The sequence below is a fragment of the Poecilia mexicana genome, unplaced genomic scaffold, assembly GCF_051168715.1.
Source record: "Poecilia mexicana isolate PSO_F unplaced genomic scaffold, ASM5116871v1 scaffold_7, whole genome shotgun sequence".
In the NCBI taxonomy this organism is placed as follows: domain Eukaryota; kingdom Metazoa; phylum Chordata; class Actinopteri; order Cyprinodontiformes; family Poeciliidae; genus Poecilia; species Poecilia mexicana.
Window position 1 is genome coordinate 6278283 of NW_028263376.1, and position 26917 is coordinate 6305199.

A 26917-nucleotide genomic window follows, 5' to 3' on the forward strand; every position below is an offset into this window, starting at 1 on the left:
ACCTGTTAGAGCTTCCCTGCACACCATGCAAATGCGCCTCTCACATCTGTGAAGCCATTCAGGTGTGCATTCTTCCACCGAACCTCCCAGCTGAAAGTGCATCTGAAATAAACCCCGAACCGGTGGGAAACTGCGTTCGGTTTTCACGGATTTGTCCTCTTTTCTGTAGGCTACCGGGGTAACCGAGAAGAAGAAACTGCCAAATAAAAAATAAAAAAATTAAAAAGAAGAAGAAAAAGGAAGCCTTAGCTGTGGTCTGTTCAGCCAGTGAAACCAAGAGCAGGGGCTGACGTGTTGCTTGTTCCTCTTTACACCAGCTCGGATGCGCACAGCTCAAACTTCCTCCTTTAAGTCCAGTGTGCCGCCGCTCCGCCGCCCCGTTCACATCTGCAGCTCCGACCCCGCGAGCGGGTTAGGGAGAAATGGAAGCTGCGCACGAGGAATGAAGAATGTTCTCGACGCCCGTCATCATCATCTGAGCCTAGAAGATCCCCTACGAGTGCAGAGACAGCCCGTGTTTCCAAGTGACTGACTAAAAAGAGGTAAGTTTTGCTTGTGTGGGAAAAGAAAAGAAAAGAGGAAGCTAAAGTGAACGACAGCTGAGTGGAAGGCTTAAACCATCAGTGAAAATATTATTATATTGGAATATAATGTGCTGTTGATTTGAAGAACAGTTTCTTCTTCTTCTTCTTTTATTTTTTATTTATTTATTTATTTATTTTTTACTGAGACGACGCTGAATTCCAAAAGAGGAACTCTAAGGTCCAGAAGTGGCTGTACACAAATGAGATGTAAACTTTTATGATCTGATAGGATAGATGACAGCTATACGAGCACTACTGATGATTTTTCCCTTCCATTATGAACTCAATAACGGGAAAGGGGGAACAGGTGGGGGTCTCAATTAATTTCCCTACGTTGTTCTCAGCTGCATGAGTCGTTTATTTTTAGACACAGACTAAACTAGAAACCACCCCAGTTTCAGTTCTGTGTTCAGTCTTTATTCACTTTGCCTCTTTACATTTTTAATTCAGTTAAGATGAAGAGGCCACAAAATGGATGGAGCGGCTGTATGGGAAGCCCTTCTATGTAAATTAGAAAGTCTAAGTAAGTTACAGAGCTGCAGAATTGCCAGAGTTACGTCATGATTGTGACTAAGGTGTTGCAGTAATGCAGCTGGGGCTTTAAGCCAGTGTTCCCCCCCCCAAAAAAAAAAACAGTTCAAATGATGCAACTATACAGCCTAAACTGCATCACACTAGTTTATGTTAAGCCAGATATTGTAAAACATTTTGTGATCGGTAGGGTAGTGCAAAAATTACTATTTTCAAGTTTTCAATACAGAAGATTAGTCATATTTTGGGCCAATTAACCAATATATGTTGAAGATTTTGTGATTTTCTTTCCGGATTTATTGTTTAATTCTCAATGTTAGCTCCGCAGTCAGTCCCTACCCTAAAAAGAAAACCTGAGATATTCTGCATCGCCACATACTTCCTATCTGAAAAGAAGAAGCGGAGAAAGTAAAACATCTGCGTCAGCTGGACTGGATGTCTTTTATAGTTAGGCATGAGCTGGTTTTGCTCTTCTAAGTGTCTTCTAAGGATTTTAAAATTTACCATAAAGTACTCAAATATTTCCTCCTACGATTTTTCCTGAGGTTTAAAGTGACTTTAATAAGATGCCGTAGAACGTGTGAGACTTTTCTCCGACCGAAGAGAGAAGTAAAACATAAAACATTAACAAGCCTAAAACTCTAGTACAATATCAATTATTCAAGTTTCTCCATCCATTTTCTTTACATCCTTGTCCCTTAGTGGGGTCGGGAGGGGTGCCTATTCCCAGCTAACGTTCCGGGCGAGAGGCGGGGTACACCCTGGACAGGTCGCCAGTCTGTCACAGGGCAACACAGAGACACACAACCATGCACACACACACTCACACCTAGGGACAATTTAGAGAAACCAATTGACCTGACAGTCATGTTTTTGGACTGTGGGAGGAAACCGGAGTACCAGGAGAAAACCTACACATGCACAGGGAGAACATGCAAACTCCATGCAGAAAGACCGGGATCGGGAATCAAACCCAGAACCTTCTTGCTGCAAGGCAACAGCTCTACCAACTGCGTCACTGTGCAGCCCTTCAAGTTTCTCTCTCTTTTTAAAACATTTTTACCTATGAAAAGTTAGTTTTGAGTGATAATGAAGGGGAAAAGAAGCAACCTGGTCTCAGTTCGACATGGGCCACTTTCCCAAGGCATTGTGAGGTTGCACAAACAGGATTTTTCCATGAGACAGCTTTTGTGCTTCATGGTTCTTTTAAGGAGCTGTCAGAGAAAGCTTCAGGGTGATCAAAGTTTTGAGCAGGTGTTCTGCAGCATCACCGGTTCGCTGTGCACTGCAGGTCAGCTGACTGAAAGAAAACTGCTTTACCTTCACCTCACTTACAAGAAACGTCAAATTGTATGTTTGGAAATATTTCTAAAGCATTGCATTGCATAGACTGTGAAGTTGTGCCACCCATTACTTGATGTTTGAAACTACACTTTCAGCAAGCTGTCTTTTCAGTGAATCTGAGCAGAGGGCCTAATTAACTAGCTAACCAGCTAACGTATTTTGTTATGCTTGTGTTTCTCTATAAAAAGCAAAGCAAAGAAACATTTCAAAATGACCAAACTACTAAATTTACCAGCAGTTTTTCTGTATTTCCAGTTATGTCTGTTTAAAAAAAAATAGGAAACTAATAGTAAATATACAATATAGGTACTATTATTGAAACTGTAATAAACCATCCATCCATTGTCAATATGTACTTCTTCAGAGGTTACATGGGAGATGGTGCCTAACTGTAATGATCAATTTATATATAATATTAACGAATCTTATAGCAGCCAACGTTACCAGATTGGGAAATTGGGTTGGATTGTTCTTCTAAATCATAATGCCACCTTTGCAGAAGCATTTTCTGGTTTACATAGTTTTCGTCTTCTGCAAATTCTCAAATAGCAAGGAGACGTTTTCCATTCACTTCCTCCAAAAGAAACTTCTGACGCTTGCATTCTAAAAGAATCATTCCAGGTCAGATTACATCGGTCAGTGAATTTTAAGATAAACTCAAATAGATTATGTCATACATTATATGCTTTTTCATCGTTATGATAACATTAGAATGGTGTGGGGGTGGGAGGATTCTTTCTCGTACATATTTACACTTCTCTACTGTGCTGTCAGAAAATGATTTAGCTATTTTTATAAAACAGGATTATTTTATGTGATAGTGTATGTAAGATTTTAATTTCAACTAATTGTTTTATTTATGTGCCCTGTGATGGGCTGCCAGCCTATCCAGGGTGTAGCCAGTCTCTCGCCCAGTGACGGCTGGAGAGATAGGCACCAGAACCGCCCACAACGCTGCAAGAATAGGCTCATATAGACAATGGATGGAAGGATGGATAGTAGTTAATTTCTTGATTATATTCAGTAAAAAAAAGAAAACTATTTTTGTAAATACTTTTAATTATTTATATATTCTTCTGGTAATATTGTGACTCAACATGGGATGATTTTTTTTAAGAATCATCATAAAAAGCTACTTCTGTTGAAGATAAAACATTTTAAAAATAACTAACTAGATACTGCAGTTCTGCATGAAAGTAACCAAAAGTATAAATGTCAAGGAAGGCATTGATATATTGACCATCAGGGCTGTACAAAAATGTGATCCAGGCATTTTTGGTCCAGGTGCCCCACTATGATTGGTCAGACATGGTCTTTGCAAATAATCTTCATAAACATGTGTCCATCCAATAGTATCAGTATAAACAATTCAGACTCAGACTTAGAAAGTACATTTTTCCTAAACAAATTGTAAGAGATGGTATTGGACGTGCCAAAAATTATCCAATGAAATGGTTGTGGGGTCTGCGGTTACTATTGTAGTTATCAAAAACAAAGACCTTAAGGAAAAATGCCCGGTTTGCCCGATCACCCCTCCAGCTCTGTTTGCCCTGATCGCTTCATGAGACATGAGTTGCTGACTGAATAAAGTTAAAGAGGCAGTACCAGCTGTTGACATTCTGGGGAGTTGAGAATGTGAGAAACCCCCATGAGACACAGAAACTGAGAGAAAAAAGTCTCTTCCTGTTGATAAGAGACTAGCTAAAGAAGACTTCCTGACTGGTTCAGCTGATGGCAGGTGATATTGTTGTTGCCTGAGGCAGTTCCAAGCAGGTACAAGCTGGCGCCTCATTACAGCTCCAAACCATGTCCATCTGGGCTGAACATCTCCTCTCAAAGCAGGACGCACACATGAATTATTCCTATCAGCTGTCTCCTGAGAGAGTCTGTCCTACAATGTCCTGCTGCAGCATCACTGGTTGATGATGCAGCAACCAGTTTGAAGGCGGGATGTCAAAGGTCAGTCAGGGAGATACTAGGACCTTCTTGTTATGACGAACTTGAACCTGTCATAAAGGCTCCAATCTGTCCTTGGGTTTAATAACATTGTTCTCACTAATTTCTTTCTTTTGCATTATCATGATTACCCCACAATCCAAGAGCTTCAAAGGGCCAATATTATGTATTTTTCAATCACATAGTGCCATTTATAGCATAGTCAAGTAACTATGTTAACTCCAGTTGTTATAAAAATGCTGAATATATCAAATAACTTTTACTTCATTATTTAACACATTGAATTTAGGCCTGTAACTCTTTAAAAACAAATCCTGCTTTTTGTTAAACTCTACCTTCAGGTAGTCATCACGTCGCTCCTCTCTTGACCCTTTAGCTACATTTTTTGCACTGAGAAGTAAAGTAGCTCATATAATGAGCTCAGCACCTGTGCAGTTCCACCAGGTGTTTGTTAATTGCACCTGGCTAGTCTGAAGGAGCTGAGTTGAGGAGGAAGCTTGGAAACTGCAACTGAATGCTTACCACTGGAGATTAAAAGATTTCTCAAACATGCATGAAAGAATCAAAGCAACACTCTAGGTGTGTTTTTAACGACGGAATAAAATTATAACATGATGTAAAGCTTAAAAAACTCAATTTTACATAATACTGCCTTTTTTAAATCAATCCAACCGACCAACTGCATGGTGCTTAAAGGTATTAGCTTTCCAAATATTGCATCCAATGGTCCACTGCAATATACGAGCTGCACACAAGAATGTTGCAACGATAATGTCATATATCGTGCAGCTAGGTTCCATTTGAGTCAATTAAACCACAAATGTTGGAGCTAAATGCATGAAACCTTCTACAGTTTTGACAGTTTTATTATTAGTAACCAAAGCTGTTGTTAGACCAGGAGATAATTTGTGTGGTGCAGGTAATTAAAGAGCTCTAAGGCAGACTTTCATAGAAATATTATCCTTCCAGTAGGAGTTTTGTTGCACTGTGACCAATGTTTAAAGCTGGAAAGGACCTACTTTTCTGTAGTCGTAGTTTTTTTGCAGAACAAACAGAACAGTGTTGGAAGAGTGCAAGACAAGGAAATGTTTCCAACAGAAATTTGTTTTCCAAAAACCTAAAAATAAGGGAAATCATTTGCTAATTTGACTTATTTTAATATCTGTGTACATTTATAGCTTAGTTATAAATATACGAGGAAGTCTTTACCATATCACTCTAGATTTGTTCTTGTTTTTTACTTTGTTTTACACTGAGGCATAAAGATGTCCTTTCAGTTACTGCATTAATCAAAATAGAATTTTATTAATAAAGACAATAAAAAAAGACATCAACCCTGTTGTTTTTTGTAGAAGTGTTATCCCTGAGGGGTTTAACATTCTGGATAGCTTTCTTAAAACAGTCAGATCTGAGAGATCTTGTAAAAATGGAGTTGTTAATGATCTGGAAGCACAATAATTGTACACACCATGTTTTTGCAGTATTTTATTTGATGAAAGGCTTGCAGTTCTTGTATTTAGATGTCAAAATGTCCAAAACTGAAAACAACCTAATAGAACTCCTACTTAATTCTTCAGTCATATTGGCTCCTCAAAGCGCTTTACTCTACATGCAGATGCACAGCTGCAATGGGCAACTTACCGATTGAAAGACTATTTTAGTCCTGGAGCTACAGCTCCTGGAGCACAAAAATTAGCAATCCCGCTGTTTTTCTGATGTGCAACAAGACCATACTGATCTCGAGTGCAGTGTCACTCCCACATCTAAGTTGCAACTTCTGAGGCAGAAAATAAAAAGATGCCATATTAGAAATTGATGCTAATATGTTAATCTGCTTTATTCACCTCACTTTATGTTTTACAGACACATCCTCGACTATTAATTAAAATGTTTTAGAAACCTTTTTTTTAGCAAATATTAAGTTATCTTTGTTTACTGTTAGTGGGTCTGTTAGCTTTAGCAGAGGATGATAGGAGTTACACTGTGACACAAACTGTTACGTTGTGTTAATGGTTAACAAATGATTTAACCAGGAATTACATTTATTGGCACACCGTTGACAAATTAGGCAATGAAGCAACCCAAGCCCCAGTTGTCTCTAGTTAATATTTTTTGTTTGTTTGTTTGTTTTCCGTGTTACACGTCACGTGTGATTTAAATAGAGATATACTTGCTGATCCTTCCTGTGATCAGTGCGTACACCCAAGCCAATCACATCGATGAATAATTTAAGAATCCATCTTTGACACTTCAAAAATGCATATAGTTTGACTGCACCATCATCCCATTAGATCTGTTTTTGAAAATGATGTAGCCTGCTGATTCATCCAGTTAATATTTTCAAACTGAAGAATTCAGTAGAAAAAAAAGCAGAAGTGAATCTGCAAGCATTATCATGAGGAATTTTTTATAGGTTTATGTTTCACATCCACAATAAAGTGAAAGAAGACTGAAGTGGGAGTGGTAGTGTTGTCTCCAGCAGCTTTTGTGCATGTATGCAGAAAAGGAAAAAAAAAACATCTGTGTCATAGAGGGTGACTAACTTTTGTTACAGGAAGAGAACATTTTTTTATTTTTCCTAGTATGTTTCTGATCCAGATTCTTTGTAATCAGACTATTTTTGTGCTGACAGTTCACTCAAACAAAAGAATACTTGGTAAGTTATTTTGTTACCGAGTAAATTATTCCCAAGTTCATTACTGGCTTTTCACTCAACACTTCACAAGACAACAGATGTTGTATTTTTTCATATTTCTTTATTAGTCTGCAATTAGTTTAGAATAGCTGTGCAGTGTCGACTAACTATTTTATAATATATATAATTGCCAGGTTGGATTGTGCTGCCTCTGGCACTTTTTAACGCCTGTTGTTATGTGTAATTGCAAAAACAGGAAAAGTCAGTACCATGGGGAGGCAACAAACTTTCTGTAGTCCAGTGATGCCAACGCTGAGACCTTCAAACAGAAGAGAAGATCGAAAAGCCAAAAAAGTAGAGCGCAGGAAATAGGAAGTTTAGTCAAATTCTTTGTGTCTGGGAAACTTTTAGGCGGTCTGAAGTGAAACTACTTAGATGGTAACAGAGTCATAAATCATTAATAGTGAACTGGCTGTTGCGGCATGGGTTTTACAGAATTGTAATAATGCAGCCAACTCATTATGCTAAAGGTCGAGGTTACACTTTTAGTACAAGAAGAATAACTCCAACTATGTTTAATAAGTAAATATTTGACTTACAGACAAGTCTAAACTGAATGTACTTTCAGAATGCATATTCAGGAAGAAACATTTCTTCTTTACACAAAAATGGCTTGACATTTGGTTGGAAAGCAACATTGGTGTGCTATGCCACAGAAATATTTAAAATTCAAAATATAAATTCAAAGGTTCATATTTTTTGCAGTTGAAAATAAATATTTTGAAGTTAATGTTGTGTTTATGCCTCAAAAACGATGAATAAAACAGTTTGTCTGGTGTTCCAGACGTCCTTCCTGTATCTGTTGTATTCAGATTTTCTGTAAATGATCAAAATATCAAATTATCTGTGTTTCTGTTCCATACAGACCAGTAATCTCTGAACCAATGGCTATCATTTGTGAGTGCTCCATATATTGTTCACAATCTTTAATCAGGAGTTATATTTATGTATGATTCATTACGTTTAAACCTCCAGGATAACTTTTTTTTTTATTCTTTCTTATTTTAGACAAAAATCTGTACAAACACAGGGATTTGAAATGAATTATAAGACACAGTCTTCTGGAATAATGTGAGCTTACTGTCTGTTTATTTAGAAATTATTGGTCACAATCTAGTTTAAGTTTGTCAGTGAGCCACAGAGAGCTGCAGCTACAGCCACCATGACAGACTCAGTTTTTAATGTTGTCAGGTGTAGGTGGCCTATTTAAAACCTACATAAAACACCGTGTCATACTTCTGTTTGTAGCTCTGCTGTTACTGATCTGGGAGACCAGCCATTTGAGATTGTGGATATTTCCAAACATCACTAATAAATTAGGATGGTTATGTATTTTTCCAGGGATTGATTAAGCAAAATGTAAGTTGTTTATTGGGACTGAATCTGTTCAGTCCCCCACATTGAACAACTTAAAGAAGTTGTTTTGTTTTCTTTTGCTATTTCCTGTTTAAAAACAGGCAGATCAAGAATAAAACTAACTATTTATAGAGATTATTACATTTTGTTTGGTTGTTGGTCTCCAGGAGTCCAGGCTCAGCACAGAGTTTAACTTTTGGAGGATTTGTTTTGGGCTAAATTCTGTGTTTTCTGTGATGGAAACTGTAGCGACCCACCCTGTTGCAACACAAGAATGTACAAAGAGAACCTACAGTGGTCCACACAACCAGCATGAATAATATTACAAGGTTTACCACGTGCTCTCATGGTGAGATATTTTTGGATGTTATCGTTTGATCGCGTAACAGTCAAATAAGGCTGCGATGCAAAGAGGAACAGAGGAATACCTCGGACTAACTTTGTTAGGTTTTCTCCTGCTTTGTTTATGTTCCACTAAGAGATGATGAAGTTGATAACTTTTTTTTTTTTTTTGTCCGTTTGGTTTAAGCAGATAATGGTTTTGACTGCAGCAGCATGAAAGGCGTCAGCCTGACCTCATACATGTCAACGACCCCTGATTTCACTGACACAATCTGAGTCAAAGTTTCACCAGCAAACTCCTGCTGACCTTCATCTTTACATTCACCAGCAAGGACCACGCCACAAACCTGTGCGTTTAGAGATTTATTTATGAATGCATTAGGGATGAAGGGGAGACGGAGGAAGGGGAGAAGGATGAAGGGATGAGGGCATGAGAAGATAGAGGGATGAAGGGATGGAGGAATGAAGGGATAAAAGTATGGAGGGATGAAGGGACAGAGGGATGGACGATCTTGATTTGGTTGTCTGGGAGAATGACGGAGGGCTTGGGATGTGGACACTCTGAGTGGGGCTATGTCTTCGGGAGGCGGTTCCTCTTATTTATTCCCGAGCCAACATAGGAGCCCCCAGACGAAACTTACGGCGAAAGGAAAAGACAATGCACGGTTATGCATAAAGAAGTGTTAAATGAAAGGGGTAAAGGGTAAGGGAGGGTGGGTTTGACGAAACACGACAGACTGAGTAGAGTGGATGAGCAGAGTATAAATAGGCTGCTTGGAGAGTTAGAGGTGTGGTTTGGGCGTGGCCCTGCTTCCGAAATTAAGTTAAAGTATTAACTTCCAAATTGTAACAGTATAACAGAGAGCTGCGTGTGTACAGAAATGAGGGCTACAACCGTCAAAGGGACTCAGAACATCCTCTTACTGGACTCTTTAAGAGGAACATGGCTCAGAGAATAGAGAAAAAGGAACGTTATTATGCTAAAACCACGAAAAAAAAACCTGACAGTAGCACTTCCTGGGTTTTTACACTCAAACGCAACATTTTCCATTCCTCTCTGCAGTATGTGAGTTTCTTATTTGCAGTTATTAATAACAGTGAATAATTACAACAAGACGGACATTTAGAAATGTTATTTTATTTATAAAATCCCTGCACTGCAAAACATACAAAAACTTACAAAATATTTTTTTTGTATAGTTTTTAGGTCAAATATCTTAACTAATTTTCAAGTTACTTTTCAGCAACATACAAGAGTTTGTTACTGATATAAGAACAGATTTTTGCACTTACAAGTGAAGAACTGTCTCATAATAAGTGAAAACAATCCCAAAATAATTAAAACAAGCCTTTATATCTTGCTGAAAAGTTGCTTATATGTTCGTTTAGTCTTATTTCAAGTGTGCAAAGATATTTGCACTAGAAACTAGACAAAGAAATAGTTGGTAAAATTTTATCTTTTTGCAGTGCGGCATTAAACTCAGCACAACAGTAGACGTGTTGTTGTAAGCAATCATATTAAAGCTGACTTCTCTCACCCGGTGCAGTAATCTGTGTGTGTGCGAGCGAACGGGGGATTGGACCCGCTGAATGACACACTTGTGTCCTCTCCATCTGTCCAGCCCCGGCATCTGGGTCCCATCAGGCTCCCCCTTTGTTCTGGTTCCTGCTAAACCTCGTTTTGTTCATCAACATATCCTGTTCAACTTAGTTTTATTGATCTGCATTCACATTTGCTTACATAAATACACAAATACATATGCAAAGCAGCAGATTCCCTGAATGCTAAAGGTCAGTGGGGTTATGCAGAAGCAAGCGCGCCAGTATTGGATATTGCCTTGCAAAAAAAAAAAAAAAAAAAAAAAATTGTTCAGTGCTGAAAATAAATCACTTAAATTACTTAAACTTGAGTGGTTTTCAAAAATCTCCTGAAATTGCTAAAAATAATCAGAAGGAACTAATGAAAATATTCTACCGGCCTTTTGCAACAAGTTGTTCAGACTATGAAACTGACACCTGCTAAAGTGTTAAAGCAGCTCAATAAACACCGTTTATAAAAGTAGACACTACTGCCGGGTTATTAAACCATATTCTGAGGTCAAAGTCTAAAGATATTATAGGATTTTCTTTCCTTTGGTTAAAGGATTTGCTGGAATTCCCCTCAGCAAAAATTAAAGTTTATCCTTGAGTGGTTCTGCAAAAAGAATCAGCAGTCCTATCGATCAGAGGATATTTGAAGGTGGTTGATTTAGGTACAGTGAAATGCCCCAATTTACTCGCACATCAATCACTGCAGCAGTACTGTCCGTTCTATGAGGACTCTTTAACTGCACAGGAAAACATGGCGAGTCGTCTTTAGTGTCTGTGAGGCAAAACTTAGCTCTAAAATTTCACACATTATTTCTCCTGTACGTCTCCCATGTCACACTTGATAAGCTGCGTGAGTAAGCACATAACGCTGCCAAAATAACTCTGACAAAATCACACGTAAAACTCAAATGTTTAAAAAGCTTAGAGTCTATGCAAGGTCTAATCTGCACGTTCCTTTATTGTTACAACTTCATTTAGCCTTGCAGTGCTGATTTCAACAATACACAACAGATCCAACAGTATTTTCTTTGGAATGATTTCCAATTTTCACATTTGCAGTTGCGCTTTTCGTTGGCCACCACAAGTGAGTTTCAGTGGGGGTGGGGTTAGTCCTTATGTGACTCGACTTTCAGTTGTTTTGTTAAAAGTGAGTTGTGGCGAGTGCATCTTATTAGTTCTGTGTTATGCTTTCTGAACTGAAGTCATTATTCAGGCTTAAAGTGGGACACTGTGTATTTTCCAAGCACATAATTCCATTTTATAGTACAGTTATGTAACTCTGTTTCAGTTATGAAAATGCTACATATATCTAAAACCACTTAGACGGAATTTGACTTTACATCATAACCTTGTCTGACGCAGTGAAATTGGCCTCTGTCTCTTTAAGAACCTCCTATCCTTTCCGACACTCAGTCATCATCACAATACTTCTCCACGATGCCACTTACAACCGTTTTTAGAAGCTCAGTAGAGAAGTGCAGTTCCACCAGGTGTTTTCTAATTGCTGCTGCCTCTAGTCTGGAGGAGCTGGGTGGGTTGAGGGGAGCTGTGTAAATGGACAGCGCTTTATACGAGCAGGCGTACAATCGCCCATGGTTGCCACAGGAGATTCAAGGATTTCTTAAGGCTGTTGAAATTTGAATAGAATTTGCTTTAAAGACCCATACGTTCTACTATGTTGTCCTAAAAAAGCAATGATTTGTGTTACTTCAGTATGTCATGGGATGTTGTGTGTTTTCTAAGTACATAGTTCCATTTTATGTGTTACATGAGCCAGATTTGTTTTGAATATATTTAAAATGCCTTAAAGTTTACCCAAGCACATACTGTGCATTCTTTTCAGTGTAGCTGGTTTTTAATGTATAATGGAGTCATCTTTCTCCAGTAAATTATCGTTGTAGTAACTTATTGTCAAGGCCTGTAAATCTGCACACAGGGATTTAACTACAATATCTCAAAAATCATAATGTCTCTTACCACACCAGCTCACTCTTGCCTTGTCAGGCAGCCTTCTCTGTTCTGTATTATTAGAATATGATGCTGTGATGTTCAAAAGCCTTTTTATAGCTGGAATACGGATTTAACACCAACTATCAGTTAAAGAGTGTTCATCTTGCATCATGGAAACCTGTTTCGTAACAAACAGAACAAAAAGCAGGTTGGTGACAGAGCAGAGTGTGGTTAAAAAGTGTGGTCAGTAAACAGATCCAAGAGTCACGTTGCGCTTTACAGTTTAAAAAAGTTTAACCATCGACAGTCCTTTGTCATCTGTTAATGTGAAATTTTCCATTGTGTCACTTTGCTTCAACGATCTTAAAATTCCAGAGAAGGTTTTTATTTGCAATCTTAAACTCCTTAATGTCCTACTTAATGTCTCAAACAATTCCAACTCCATACAGATTTTGGAATGGCCTACATCAAGACTTAAATATATATCTTTAAATAAAGTGTTGTTAATGTACAAGCCAAGGTGGGCGGTCCCCCCCTCCCCCAAACTACTTCAAATTTAAATTAGAAAGATTGTTGTACTGATAAAATATTAGAAGTTTTATTTTTCATAAAGTTATTTCAAAATATCTTTTTTCTTTCTCACTAACATGTAAACCAAATTATTTACATACAGTATGTCATTATGTATTGCGTACTTCCATTAATTTCTAAGAACTGATAGTATCTTTCAGGACCTCAGCATTTTTCTCTGACCTTTTTTTTTTATTAACATGAGTAATCAGAGGACCCATTAATTTTGTGCTTTTATTGATATCAGGAATAAAAACAAAAACACTTTGTCTTATAGAATTCTGACTTTAAAAAATCACTATAAAGAGGTATTATGGACTTTTACTTTCAGCACCTGTTAACCTGCAGGGTCAGGTTATCAGCCTGCTTTGCTGAATATTGCCTCCATAAATTTATCTTGTGACTTCCTTCTTTGCCCAATATCCGCAACATGGCCAATTATTATTTTTTTTATTATTATTAGTCTTTTCATGTAAAATTGATGCTCTCACTGACTGCAAGCATCAGTCAAATCATTGCATTTTACATGCAATCTAAAAGAGTCTAGATTCATATTAACTCCAGAGTTTTCATTTCTGGGATTCTGGAGTTATTGATTAAAATAATTGTTGACATATTAACTGCAAATGTTGGAATCAGAGCAACAGGAATTAGTCCCTAACCTGACAAAGGTACTAGTGAGAATGTCATTGTGTTCCTTGATGCACAAAAATGTTCAAACTGGCTGTCCGCCATTTCAATAATAGTAAGATAAAAAGAATCTTTTGTTTTTATACTTGAACATTTGGCTGTTATTCGGTTGTGACCTTCCTGTTCTTTTGAACGCCACATTGAACCGCAGTGAAGTTTCTGCTCAGCTCTAACGCATTCTGTCGTCCTGCAGACGGCATCATGGGTTGTGTGGGCTCAAAGGAGCAGCAGAAGTACCCCAGCAAAGACACGGATAACAGCGACCAGCAGAACAGAGCTCAGGTACACTATGTCAGAGACCCCACCTCTGGAAGCAAAGCTGCCGTAAGTTGGACCTGAAAAAAACATACTGACTTAGACATTCAACAGCTACAAACTCACTGAAAGGTCGCTGAACGATTTCCATTCATTACGGTTCTAATCCTCACTAGAGAGTGTCAGCTCTTACAAATATGTCAGACTCTGAACCCACAGCTGAGCTAACGCATTTCCTCATTATATAAAATGAAAGTTTTATGGACAAATATGAATCGGGTGGCCTGGGGGCAATTAGTTGAACCGGTTTAAAATATTTTTTTAGGGGAAGATTTTTATCAACAATTTTTTTTTCTTTTTTTTTGTCAATAATCAATAATATTGCATGCTTAGTTTATTGTAGGTAACCAAAACTCCACATCAATTAACCTTTGCATCTTTTTTTTAACCTCCGGTATAAGGGAACTGTTTTTTACTGTGGTGAATGTAGATTTAGATTTTTTTTAGAGTAAAGCCAAGCAAAAAGTGTCCCACAAAATTAAAAGTGCAACATGAAATTACAGAAGTGTGCAAATGTTTTCTCATTTTAATTGTATGGTGTATATTATGAGTCATCCAAACATGGCAATCCTATGCTTGAATAGGTCATATTTAGCATTTTATGCAATGATTTGTTGTTGGTTTTTTTCGTGATTAAATTAAAGAAAAATACATTCATTGTGATTTTGTTTTCTAGCAGATGCAAAATAAGGTATAAATTGTTCATTTAAATGCAGCATGTACCGTACAACAGCTATAAATGGTATGATGTAAATTTGTGACATTAGGCACAACTGAACAAATTGTGATTACAGAAATATTTCAGCTTATGTATGTGCATTGTTTTAATGATTCTAATGCCAAGCAATGATTTCTTTGCTGTCTATTCTGTCAGCACAGACTCCCTCAAATAGAATAAATCTTAGTGAAGCAACCAAAGTCCTAAGAAATAGTATTAGCTATTTACCTAGACCATTAGAATAAAAATTATAATGGTTTTCATTAAAATTATAAATTCAGACAGATTTCCATTACAATAAAAATCTGTCTGCTTGGAAGGAAAATAGGGACATTTTGGCATAAGTAGCAAACATTTTGTACAGTAGCACAAATACTCTGTTCTAAAGGACAGTTTTAAGTGCACATCCATATTTTAGAAGTAAAAAGAAAACAACTGCAGAAGCTTAATGGGCTTCTAAAAAAATGAGGAAGAGTAATGGCAAAAAGGCAGAAATAGGCAAGCTTAGTTCAGAGAAGATAAGAACTCAGTTCCACAATTTTCAGCAAAGAATCAATGGGAAGTAGCTTCCCTTTGTTGCCATTTACAGAAAAGACACTGTGTGGACTCAGACTCAACATGTCCGCGTGACCTGCTGTGAGTTTGCATGCCGATTACACTTTGATCTGTGGCAGTGTTAAAGTTGCAGTGTGTGGTTCCTCTGGCTACTGCTTCCTGTGTGTTGACTGTAAGATCTCTTTCGCCCTCACAGAAGAAAGAGGAAGTGAGAGAAGCAGAACCAGAGCGTTCAGCTAGGACATGCGTAGCGAGAAGTGTTAAGCCATACTTTTTTATGCTGCGATAACTCTTAACGTCAACACATTTGGTGATTGGGTCTAAAATGCCCCCATGGGTTTTAAACAGATCACCTGGCTCTACTTTAAAATCTATGTGGCATAAAAAGCAACATCTAACCTGGAAAACAACAATGTAGCTGCATTTGATGCAGAATTAGTTGATATGCTGACCTTGCAAATGTTATTTTTGTGTTTGCACAGTTTTGTTGTAATTAAACGAGGTTTTGAACTTGAAGCCTCTCATTAAACAGCTACTTTTAGAAAAACCTTTGTGTTACACATAAATGTTTCAGATCATCTGATTAATTTTAATAGCTGAGAAAGAGAACCTGACTAAAACCAACACCCAGTTTACTTTTCGGTTAAGTTAATTTTGTGCCAATTCATAACAAATAATATCTCAAAGCCTTAAAGTTAATAATTCAATTCAGTCAAATTATTTGGTTTATGTGAACAAACAGCACCACGACCCTCAGCTGCCACTGTTAAGGTCAGTGTAAATGACAATAAGAAAGAGTCTGGGCAAAAATAGTATCCGTGAAGGATTTTACAAGTCAAAAACCTTAACTGACCAAAAAAAAAAAAAAAAAAAGGTATCTCCAAAAGTTCACATCTGAATGGCATAAAAGAAAAGAAAAAACTGTTTCATAATGGCCTAGTTAATGTCTGCATGAGATGCTGTGGTATGACTTTTTAAACATGTCATTCATTCTAAAAAAAAAAAAAAAAAGTCCTCCGTTTTGACTAATTTAAAATACTTCTCCAAAGAAGAGTGGTCCAAAGTTCCACCACAACAGTTTTACCACTAATCACAAACACTTAAAGGCAGTTGGTGGTGTTGAGTGTGGCACAACCAGTTATTACGCTTGTCCTGTACCTTTTTCAAATCATCTACTAGAAATGTGACTCCTAACATTAGTCTTGTTGATTATGCATTGTTGTTAGTAACCGCACTAATTCTGATGATCAAAACATATTTTGCATTTAAAAAAAAAGTATTTTACTTTCATTTGAATGCACGGAAATTAAAATGAGTGCAGCATTCATGTGTGACTCTCTCTCTCTCTCTCTCTCTCTCTCTCTCTCTCTCTCTCTCTCTCTCTCTCTCTCTCTCCACAGGCCAAACTGCCTTCTAATGCAACCTCTTCAGATGGTGAGTTTACTTACTGCATATTGCTGACATTGCATGAGTATCTTGAGCTACCTCTGCTTAATCTCAAAGTAGACAAAAAGATCATTTAGGAACTAAGGTAATGTTAGATTCAAAATGGCCGTCAACAAAAGTCTTTTTTTAGACTGATATGGGTGAGTACTTTTTGAAAGCAGAAAAACCTTGTCTCTGAGCTCGAAAGAGGAAGAAGTGTCAGTGTGTTGGTGCTGAGCGATAACCCCTCTCACTGCCTCACCACGCAGACCTAAACACAGAAAAAGACCAGCCCGCTGCTGCTATTATTACCAGGCGTACAAGGAAGTTAGTCAAAGAGCAAAAATAAGGGGAAGCCTATTGTAGAGTCAAAGCTGAGGTGTGCTTGCAATTATTATGCATTGATAATTATATGACAGCAATGCACTTGACAGCATTTTTATTTTTATCCAACTTATTGAACTACGCAACAATAGAGAACTGAAAGTGTCAAAATTAAATGTCTATTTTTAAAACACTACAACATGCTTCTTGGTTTCCTGATTTCTATCGCAGCTGCTCTTACAGAAAATTCGCAGTGTTAACAGAGCTAGCTGTTAGCATGCACATTTTCTGTAGATTTAGTCCTCCATTGTACCCCAGAAAGACTAACTAGTCTAACTAATATGTGGAAGGTAATTTGAGACCTCATCTTCCTCCAGTCCTATTGCTTTCAGATAGAAAAAATATATAGTCTTTATAAAAAACCTTGTCTTTGTGATCATGCTAACTGTACCAATATTATGAATTTAGGATAGAAGTCCTGATAATTTTGTCTAACAGTTGCATTCAGTCAGTGATTCGTTTCAGGAATAATGATAGAAGAGGCAGAAATTAATACAGAAATATAAAAAAGAAATATCATAACTATCATGGTGTCATCATTCCATGAATTAATTTATTGGTGTATTTTCTCCTGTCTCCTCCCTGCATTTTTCCAACCCTTTTATGTCTTCAAGCTAATTTTAATGCAAACCCTAACTCTGACACCTTGTGATCTTTTAATTATTTATATTTTTACGTAAAATGTACAGTTGTTAGTACAGAGCAGTGGAGGCCGTATTAAATGGCTAATTAATTTTCTGTCATTATTTGCATTATTGCAAGTTAAGCTAGCCGCTAAGTCTGTCAAGGCTACTGGCTAACATGTTCTTTGACGATTAGTTGTCATTCTTAATTGATCAACATGCTATTCTATTCGTTGTAATGCAACTGGAGGATTTAATATGTTAGCAATGTCTGGCAAAAGAGTGACAGCTGTAACTAATTTGATTTGCTTTGCTATGTCTGCTCCCTGTTGCACTGATCACAGCGGATCATCTCATTGGAGGCTCAATGAGATGATTTCCTTGGCCTTAGATAAAAATCATTGGATTTAGGGAAACAAGAAGAATGTGGTTAAATAATCTAAGTTTAGGATGACCACTGAAAGTCCTGCATGTGTGATCTTTTCACATGTGCTGGAGTTACAAGTTCTCCAAGCAAAGTAAATATCTATGTAAATGTCTGGAAAGTGGACATAACATCTTTGTTGTGTTTTATTGCCATAGGTGAGAGTGTCGCCATTGCACTGTTCGACTATGAGGCTATTCATGAAGGAGACCTTGGCTTCAAGAAGGGAGATAAACTCAGAATTTTGGAGGAGTAAGTAGCTTTGGGACTTATTCATAATGTCATGCTCCTAAGAACAATAAAGCTGAACTTGTAACCAGAATCCAGAAATAAATAACTAGATCTGGAGTGGACAGATATCACCAAGTCAGGACATGCTGATGGAAGACTGAATGCTGAAATTGGACCAAAACTTTCTTTAGCAAAGCATTAGTTTAAGGATAAGTAGTACAGGTGGGCAATATGGACTTAGAATGTCACTGCAATATTTTGTGATACTATTGTGATAACAATAAAAATGACAATTAAAAAACTACTTATTAATGTGAATTAAACTGCACATAGTAACTACATTTAATGAAAATTTCCAATTTATATAGACAAAGTTTCTCTTTGAACAAACATTGGAGAACATTGTAAAAAAAAAAACATTTCTGAAAATACTGTCCATTTTTTTATATTAATTGAAATTTATTAGCAGAACATCCATTAAAATTTTTTGAAAGAAATTTTTCACAATAAATAAATGCCCACCCTAACGAACACAGGCTATAGTAGCTTTTTTGTTTAACTTTCCACTAACAGATTTGTTTGTTGTTCAGTTGTACAGGATTAATCATATGTGGGGAAAAAGTTTTTTAAATAAGTAATTTTCTTTTTTACATCACACGAACCTATTCAATTAATAGTGCAGTGTCAAGTTTTGACAACCATCTACACTACAACCTTTGAAGCATCCTAAAGAGCCTTGTGCTGTGTCCGAGTAAAGTTACCCTCCTAGGTGTCAGAAATTGTTTTATTTTTTGGGTAACAATTTTGTTTGTTGTGCCTCTCTTGCTGTCCCTTTCACATTTTAGGTCAGGCGAGTGGTGGAGAGCTATGTCCATCAGCACAGGAAAGGAAGGCTACATTCCCAGCAATTATGTAGCCAAAGACACTCTGGAGACAGAGGAGTAAGTGTGCATGCTCAAGCTTTAAACACAAACATGGATTATTGGGTGGCCTTTGTCTAGATTTAATCACTGAGCCTTTTTCCTGTTGTTCAGTTGGTTCTTTAAGGGTGTTAGCAGAAAGGATGCCGAGCGGCAGCTCCTGGCCCCGGGGAATCGAGTCGGATCCTTCATGATCCGAGACAGTGAGACTACAAAAGGTAAGACGAACTGCAAATGTAAATCCATAAAGGGTGTACACACCGACACCCTTTAAAAGATTTGGTGAAAGATTGGTAAAATATTTCAAATGGATTTACTGATCAGAAGGGGTCTGTGTGCTTAAGAGATTCCACAGTTGAATTTAAATATTTTAATTTGTTTTTACAACAGGTAGCTACTCTCTGTCCGTCAGGGATCTCGACCCCCAGGCCGGTGACACAGTTAAACATTATAAAATTCGAACTCTGGACAACGGAGGATTTTACATCTCACCACGCATCACCTTCAGCACGCTGCAAGAGCTGGTCGGCCATTACAAGAGTGAGTTCGACCGCCGGAGCAGATTTTCTCCAGTTTCTCACAGTTCTGATGTAGCATATCGTATATTGCTAGATGTCAAACAGTCAAACCTGTTCTTATTTAGTTGTGAGCAACCTTTTTTAGTTCCCCCCCATCATGGTGGCATGTGTGGCTCCCTCTGCTGGTCAAATCTTATAACTGGTCCTCAATTAAAGCTGCAGTATGTAACTTTTATAAATAAATGTTTATTTACATATTTGTTGAAGCTGTCACTATGTCGTAAAAGTATTGTTTGAATCAAATAATCTGTGGAAAAATTTAGCACCTCTTTCTTCTCCCAGTGCTGTCAGCGCTTACTAGAAACAACCAATCAGAGACAAGAGGCGGGTCTTAACGCTGTCAATCACCCTCCACACCTTTTTCACATATTATCTGTCTGATATTACTGTCACCACATGGTGGCCATATGGTGACAGTAATATAAGACAGTTTTAACAAATATGTAAAAAACATTAATTTATATTTTTTTATTATTTCAAAGTTATACACTGCAGCTTTAAAGGAGTAATTGGATAAGTTCCAATTACCTACAGCATCAACACTTTTCTTAATCATAAAAAGCTGGATAACTCCTGAAACTGCTAAATTTAATATTTGTCGTTTTCAGAACAGGGAGATGGCCTCTGCCAAACTCTGACCAACGCATGTTTGAGCCCCAAACCTGAAAAGCCTTGGGAAAAGGACGCCTGGGAAATCCCAAGATCTTCACTGAAGTTAGAAAAGAGACTTGGTGCAGGACAGTTTGGAGAAGTTTGGATGGGTGAGTCAGATCTGTGCCACTGTAAAACACAATCAGTAACATTTTTTCTTTTTTTTTTTTTACCAAACTTGTAATCAATTTCTTTGGTTGTATTTGTTTTTTTCTTCATTGAAGCTACTTACAATAAGCACACCAAGGTAGCTGTGAAGACCATGAAGCCAGGCAGTATGTCAGTGGAAGCTTTCTTGATGGAAGCCAACCTGATGAAGAGTCTACAGCACGACAAACTGGTTCGACTCAACGCTGTGGTCACCAAAGAAGAGCCCATCTATATCATTACTGAGTACATGGAAAAAGGTGCAACTTTATGTTCACTTGATGCTTGAAAACGTTTTACACAACAATGTCTTATTCATCTAAAAACCGTTGCAGAACTCACAGAACTCTTCTTCAGTCAGCATTAATTGGTCCCAGAGGATAAAGCCAATTGGTTGTCAGTCAATTGGACTTATACAATTTTCAAACGGCAGCAGAAAAAAACAAAACAAACAAGTGTCACAATGGTTTACATGGAGGCTGTTTATTGAATCTTTAAATCGTTGTCATGTTTGAATTGGCTGCTTTGTTGAAAACATAGTGTCAGTGCTTCCTCTGGCTGGTAGAGAAAACAACCAGCTTTGAATCTTCCTCTCTCAGTAACAGTATCAACATGACCGGAGTAGACACTAGAAGTAGAAAACGGCTAAAATTCATTAAAAAAGTGTTCCAAGCTCTGATGCAGAAGAAGAAAATCTAAACTGTCGTACAGGAATGGCTTTAAGAGTTTGTTACACTTGAACGAGAAGATTTAAACACAAATTGCTTATCTAAAATACTGTCTGAAATTCATGTCTTTAAAAATGTTATTATATATATTTTTTTATATTCAGTCATTGTGCATTTAATGATAATTTTAATGTGTATGAATATGCCTCCTTACAGGCAGTTTGTTGGACTTCTTAAAGAGTGACGAAGGCAACCGTGTCCAGCTTCCCAAACTTATTGACTTCTCTGCCCAGGTGGGAATTGTTTGATGTTATTTAGTGCAACAATCAGATACAGTTCTGATTAAAACAACGGCTGTAAAGTGCCGTTTGTATAATGCTAATCACATTTGGCACTTGTGGTAAAGACGTGTAAAAGGCCTTAAAATAAACCCATCTTTCATTGGCACAATTACTAACTAGTAGAACACATGCTGATTATATAGCGTGTGAGAGCTCAGATGCTAGTAAGGTGAAAGTTATTAAGTGTAAAAAAAAAAAGACATCTTTCACTAGTCCAGTGTTCTGACTATTAGTGCTACCTCATAAGATTTTCCTACCGTAGCACGGATAGATAGCTATGACTGTCTAAAACTACCGTCATGTTTACAAAGTGAAAACTATCGCAGGTTGTGTTAATGTTCAATATTATCATCGGATAACATTATTTAAGTGACTGGACTGATGTGGAAGCTTAGGAGTTATGCTTAGCTTAGCATTGGAACAATTTATATTCACAACGAAACCACAAAAATATCACTTCTTTCATCAGAATGTCCTATCTGTTTAAAACGAAAAGCTATCGCAGATGTTTGCACTTATCTTTTTATTAGAATATCCTTCCTTTTTTAAATATATATATATATATATATATATTAAATACAGAGGTGTTTGTAAGAAAGAAACAGAATCAGACAGGGGAAATTCAATTAAACACAGACATCTACAAATACAGATCACTGCAAAAAAAAAAAAAAGCGCTTTCATCTGTAACCTTGGGGAGGAAGAACTAAGAAAAGCTTTTACATGTCAGTTCTGTTAAATAATCTGTTACTTTGCATTGCTTGTTTCTAGATTGCAGAAGGTATGGCATACATTGAACAGAAGAACTACATCCACAGAGACTTGAGAGCTGCCAACATCCTGGTCAATAAGTCCTTAGTGTGCAAAATTGCTGACTTTGGCCTTGCTCGTATCATTGAGGACAATGAATACACAGCCAGAGAAGGTAAATCTCATCCCTCTACATGTCGCTGAAGAATTCATCTCATTGCTCCTTGTCATGTTAATGACATCACTGCAAAAACACAAAATCTTAGCAAGTACTTTTGGCTTATTGTCTAGTGCACATATCTTAGTAAACTTAAAATAAGACTGCAAAATATACGAGCTTGTTTTAGGTCAATAATTCCTTAACTTCTATGAAAAAGTACAAGTTCCACTGGCAGATTTTTACCAGTGAAATAATCTGCCTAATATCAATATTAAAGAATTCTTTATCTAAAACAGGCTCCTATGTCTTGCTGAAAAGTTCCTTGTTAGAAGTTAAAAGTTTCTCTTATTTCAAGTGCACTAAGATATTTGCACTAAAAACTTGACCAAAAACACTTGGTGAGATTTTATGTTTTTGCAGTGCCGCTGTATGCTGAAGGGCTTACTTAAACAGTAATATTTTTGACAAGGACGTTTTTTAACATTTTTTCTAGGACTTAGAATGTCTGACTGTCCAAACTAGTTCTACAGACTTACTGTTTTATTGTTCTTCCTTAACCAGGAGCTAAGTTCCCAATCAAATGGACGGCCCCTGAAGCCATCAACTATGGCTCCTTCACAATAAAATCAGACGTCTGGTCCTTTGGAATTTTGTTGACTGAGATTATCAGTTACGGACGCACCCCCTACCCAGGTGACAACGCCGGTTATTGTCCTTTCAAAACGAGCACAAGTCCTGTAATGGTATTTAGGAAAATCTTTCGGAACATTGCTGGAGTGATAAAGGTTGTAAGTAATTTCTTATTTTCCAGGAATGACCAATCCAGAGGTAATCCGTTCTCTGGAGAAAGGCTACCGAATGCAGCGCCTTGACAGCTGTCCCACTGAACTTTATGAGATCATGCTGGAGTGCTGGAAGAACAAGCCAGAGGACCGTCCCACCTTCGACTACCTGCAGAGTGTCCTGGAAGATTTCTACACAGCCACAGAGAGCCAGTACCAGCAGCAGCCATGAGATATGATTCATTAATATGTGCTGAAGGTTCAGTTTGTGTCTGCAGTAGTGCAGTTCAGGCCACAAACCCTGTCAGATTAGCTCTCTTGTCTCTTATTTACACACACGACACAGCAATAATAGTAGGGACTGTACAGAAATTATTAGCAGATAATTACTTTTACTTTTGAAGGATAGGTCTTTATATGTTTGCTAATTAATAAAAAACAAAGCTCACTGTTTTAAAAGAGAAGGAGCTACAGGGTTGGAAAGGTTTAGCTAACACACCAGTTTCTAAAAGTGAATCTCCATTTGTGTCCACTGTGGACAGCCCACAAAGACTCACTGTCTAAATGAATTGGATGCTATTTTTATACTTACTTTATGTAAATTGAGAGCCACAATAATTCCATAGTACTAAAACTCCAACTCAAAATGTGGTGAAAAAGACATTACAAAAAAAGATTGGAAGTACATCCTATGTCAGAAACAGAAACACAACTCAGACATTTTTTCTTACATGTGCTGTTTATTGAATAAATAGTTTATTCATCAAAGCCACACAAACTGCATCAAGTTTTGTTGATAGATTAGTACGTTAGCTCCCCCTTGTGGTGTGGAGTTTAATAGAGCCTCAAAGGTTCGGCACATACAGAGAAAGTTACGCAGCAGTCTTAAAAACAAGAGCGCAGCACATTGAATGTTAATATTCCCAGAGCCACATCAGCTTACTTGAATTTTTGTTGTCTGAAAATTCACCATAAACCCTCCAGATGCACCACAATGATTATGGGTAAAGTGTTTATTGGAGGTCAGTTTTGACCTCCAACATGAAGAGTAACATTTCAAAGAACATTTTTATCTAATTTATTTACGTAGATACATTAAATACACACTGCGCTGTACGTTTTCAGCTCGGCAAATTCAGAACAAAAGACATTTCATTCATGCCATTGTTTTGATGTAATTATCGCTAATGGTAACTTGTTCTGTATTGGTAGGATTTCATATTCCTGCTGTAATTTTTATACAGTCCCCAACTTTTTAAAAGATGACCAACTTCATCAAGCTCAGCACACAAAATATCTGCAGATTTTTCATCAGCAGATATTTTCAGTGATAACTCAGGATTACAGAAAAGGAATTTAAAATGTGAAAAAAAACATAAGCCTGATTATGGTAGCAATTTTCTCTCTGCACATGTTTTCACATGATTTGTGGCTTATTTTAGCGTTCCTCACTCACAGTGCCTTTGACAGAGATTCTTTAATCCACATTCAATCAGCAATATTCCATATGATTTGTATACGGAAAAAGTAGCACTCAGTCTTAGATTTATTCTGCTTGTTAATTCTTACATATGTGTTCTTTATGACTTAAGTTATTTAAAAAAAAAGCAGTTCATACTTATCTCAGTAATATTTTCTTTAAAAATATAAATCTTTTATAAATTTGTATGCTTGTTTTAGCAAAGAGCAATGACTGATACTTACTAATGCATTTTTATAGTGCTGAGAGTTGAATGTAAATTGCACATAAACATTCAGGAACAAAATTCCTGAAAAAGTGAGCTTTTAAGATTTTAATATTTCATGCTGTGGTAAATATGGCCTCTATTTTGAAAGACATTTGCACAACAGTGTATCAAGAATGTTTTTTAAGTGTAGAGTCATCTAAGAATGAAGCACAGCATTGATCAGAACTGTATATAATCATCTAGTTAAGACTTTATTTTCTCTGTTTCTCTTGGCAGTTTGTGAATGCTTAAGTGCACCTGTTATGACAATGGTTAAATAAAAGGGTTAAAAGATGACGGCAATGAGTCTTCATAGAACAGCAAATAGATCTTTTCATTATAACTTTTATGTTCTTCTACCTTTTTATTAATTATTATTTAACTTATGCATTATACTTCAATGTATCTAATGTCTTTACTGTTTTATTTAATCCACACTGCATAAAAACTACACAAAATATAGTCGTACTCTGGTCACCTCTAACATTTGGTTAAATGCCCTCGCCTGTACAAAGTTGCTGTTGGACCACAAGGTTTATCAACTGCGTTGGAAAGATGGGAGACACTTAAGAACTAGAAAATAAAAGAAATCTCTGTTATACCCTGAACAGGTTTGGTACAACATGTATGCATGTGCAATGCAGGAAGTTTTCACTGTTGCTGGTGAATATTTGGAGACGAGGTTACCTGCGCTCTGCTGAAAAAGAAAATTAAAAATCTGATTGTTTGTTTCTGATGGGAAATGATACAGAGATCTTTCAAAAGACAATAGAAAAGTATATATATATATATATACAATTTTGAATTATAAAAAATACTGATTAAATTCTATTAATTTAATAGGTATAAATTAATAGAATTTATACCTCAGTGATTCTTGAGAATAGGGACAAAATGGGTTTTAATTTTCCCATAATTTTTTTTTGTTATTTCTCAACCTTATGTATGCAAATATGACAAATAATGTTTAGGAAATGTAAAGATGCTAAGGTGCAGGCTCCCAGTTGCAAAATTTTTTTTTTAATTATATTTTTAATCGACCTGACCTAGAAAGTTGTCATCACCATCTGACAAAAATAAATAAAAAATCATTTTTAATGACCCTATTAGTGATATTTTTACTCATTTTACAGACAAATGCTTCTCAAGAAACAAAAGAAAGATTATTTAAAACCAAAAACAACAAAAAGTCCATCTGACGGAGTTGACAGTGCATGACGGAGTTGACAGAACTGAAGGTGGTGACAAACTAGTGAATAAAATCAAAAACTTGGTACATGTGAAGTAATGCAATTTATGTAAAATACATTAAAATGAATTAACTGCACATTTAAGTGAGATTTGACAACAATTTCACTGAAAGAGTCAGAAAAACTCTGATGGAGTTGACAAAAAGCCAAACTACCTCAATTTATATGATGTTATTCTGAAGGAGGCCATATTGTAGCTCATCAGGTCCATGAAATCTTTACATTATACCAAAATTAAGCTTTTATTTCACAAAATTTTATCAAAGTTTTGTAAATTATCAGTTATGGAGTTGACACATCATGGTTGTGACAAGCAACTTAGGAATAAAACAGAAGAAAAAACTAAAGAATAACTTAAGCTAACCAGAGCTAACTAGCCCTCTCAGCAAAGGAAGAGAAAAGACGACGTCATGGGGTCCTCAGAAGTTCTGGTGCCCCCCAATAATGCCTGATTTTTTTACATTCTTTTCATTTCTGACGGTGTTGACAAAAACTAGGGACAAATTTCAACGGAGTTGGAAAATATATAAAAATGATTTTTAATTCAATTTATTGATACCTCTATAATTATTTATATGACTACTTATACTTAATTGTCACAATATATAATTTTAGTATTTCTTTAATTATTTTAAACTATTATAATGTATTGATTTCTGC

General features: G+C 36.7%; 1 protein-coding gene across 1 annotated transcript; it reads left to right on the forward strand.

The window, feature by feature from the left end:
• On the forward strand, positions 1 to 25304 carry hck (HCK proto-oncogene, Src family tyrosine kinase). Its single transcript, XM_088006928.1, has 13 exons — positions 1 to 542; positions 13802 to 13932; positions 16597 to 16630; positions 18211 to 18304; positions 19129 to 19224; positions 19318 to 19421; positions 19594 to 19743; positions 20390 to 20542; positions 20657 to 20839; positions 21464 to 21540; positions 22360 to 22513; positions 23060 to 23191; positions 23310 to 25304. Exons 2-13 carry the CDS (start codon positions 13810 to 13812, stop codon positions 23510 to 23512), a joined length of 1503 nt encoding a protein of 500 aa, XP_087863054.1. The 5' UTR covers positions 1 to 542; positions 13802 to 13809; the 3' UTR covers positions 23513 to 25304.
• Positions 25305 to 26917: the final 1613 nt, after the last annotated feature.

Excerpts from the sequence above, each read along its gene's own strand:
- hck (XM_088006928.1), top strand. The coding sequence starts at position 13,810 with ATGGGTTGTGTGGGCTCAAAGGAGCAGCAGAAGTACCCCAGCAAAGAC. Across the intron at positions 19,744-20,389 it reads GCTGGTCGGCCATTACAAGA|AACAGGGAGATGGCCTCTGC; the intron begins GTGAGTTCGACC and ends TGTCGTTTTCAG. Across the intron at positions 20,543-20,656 it reads GTTTGGAGAAGTTTGGATGG|CTACTTACAATAAGCACACC; the intron begins GTGAGTCAGATC and ends TCTTCATTGAAG.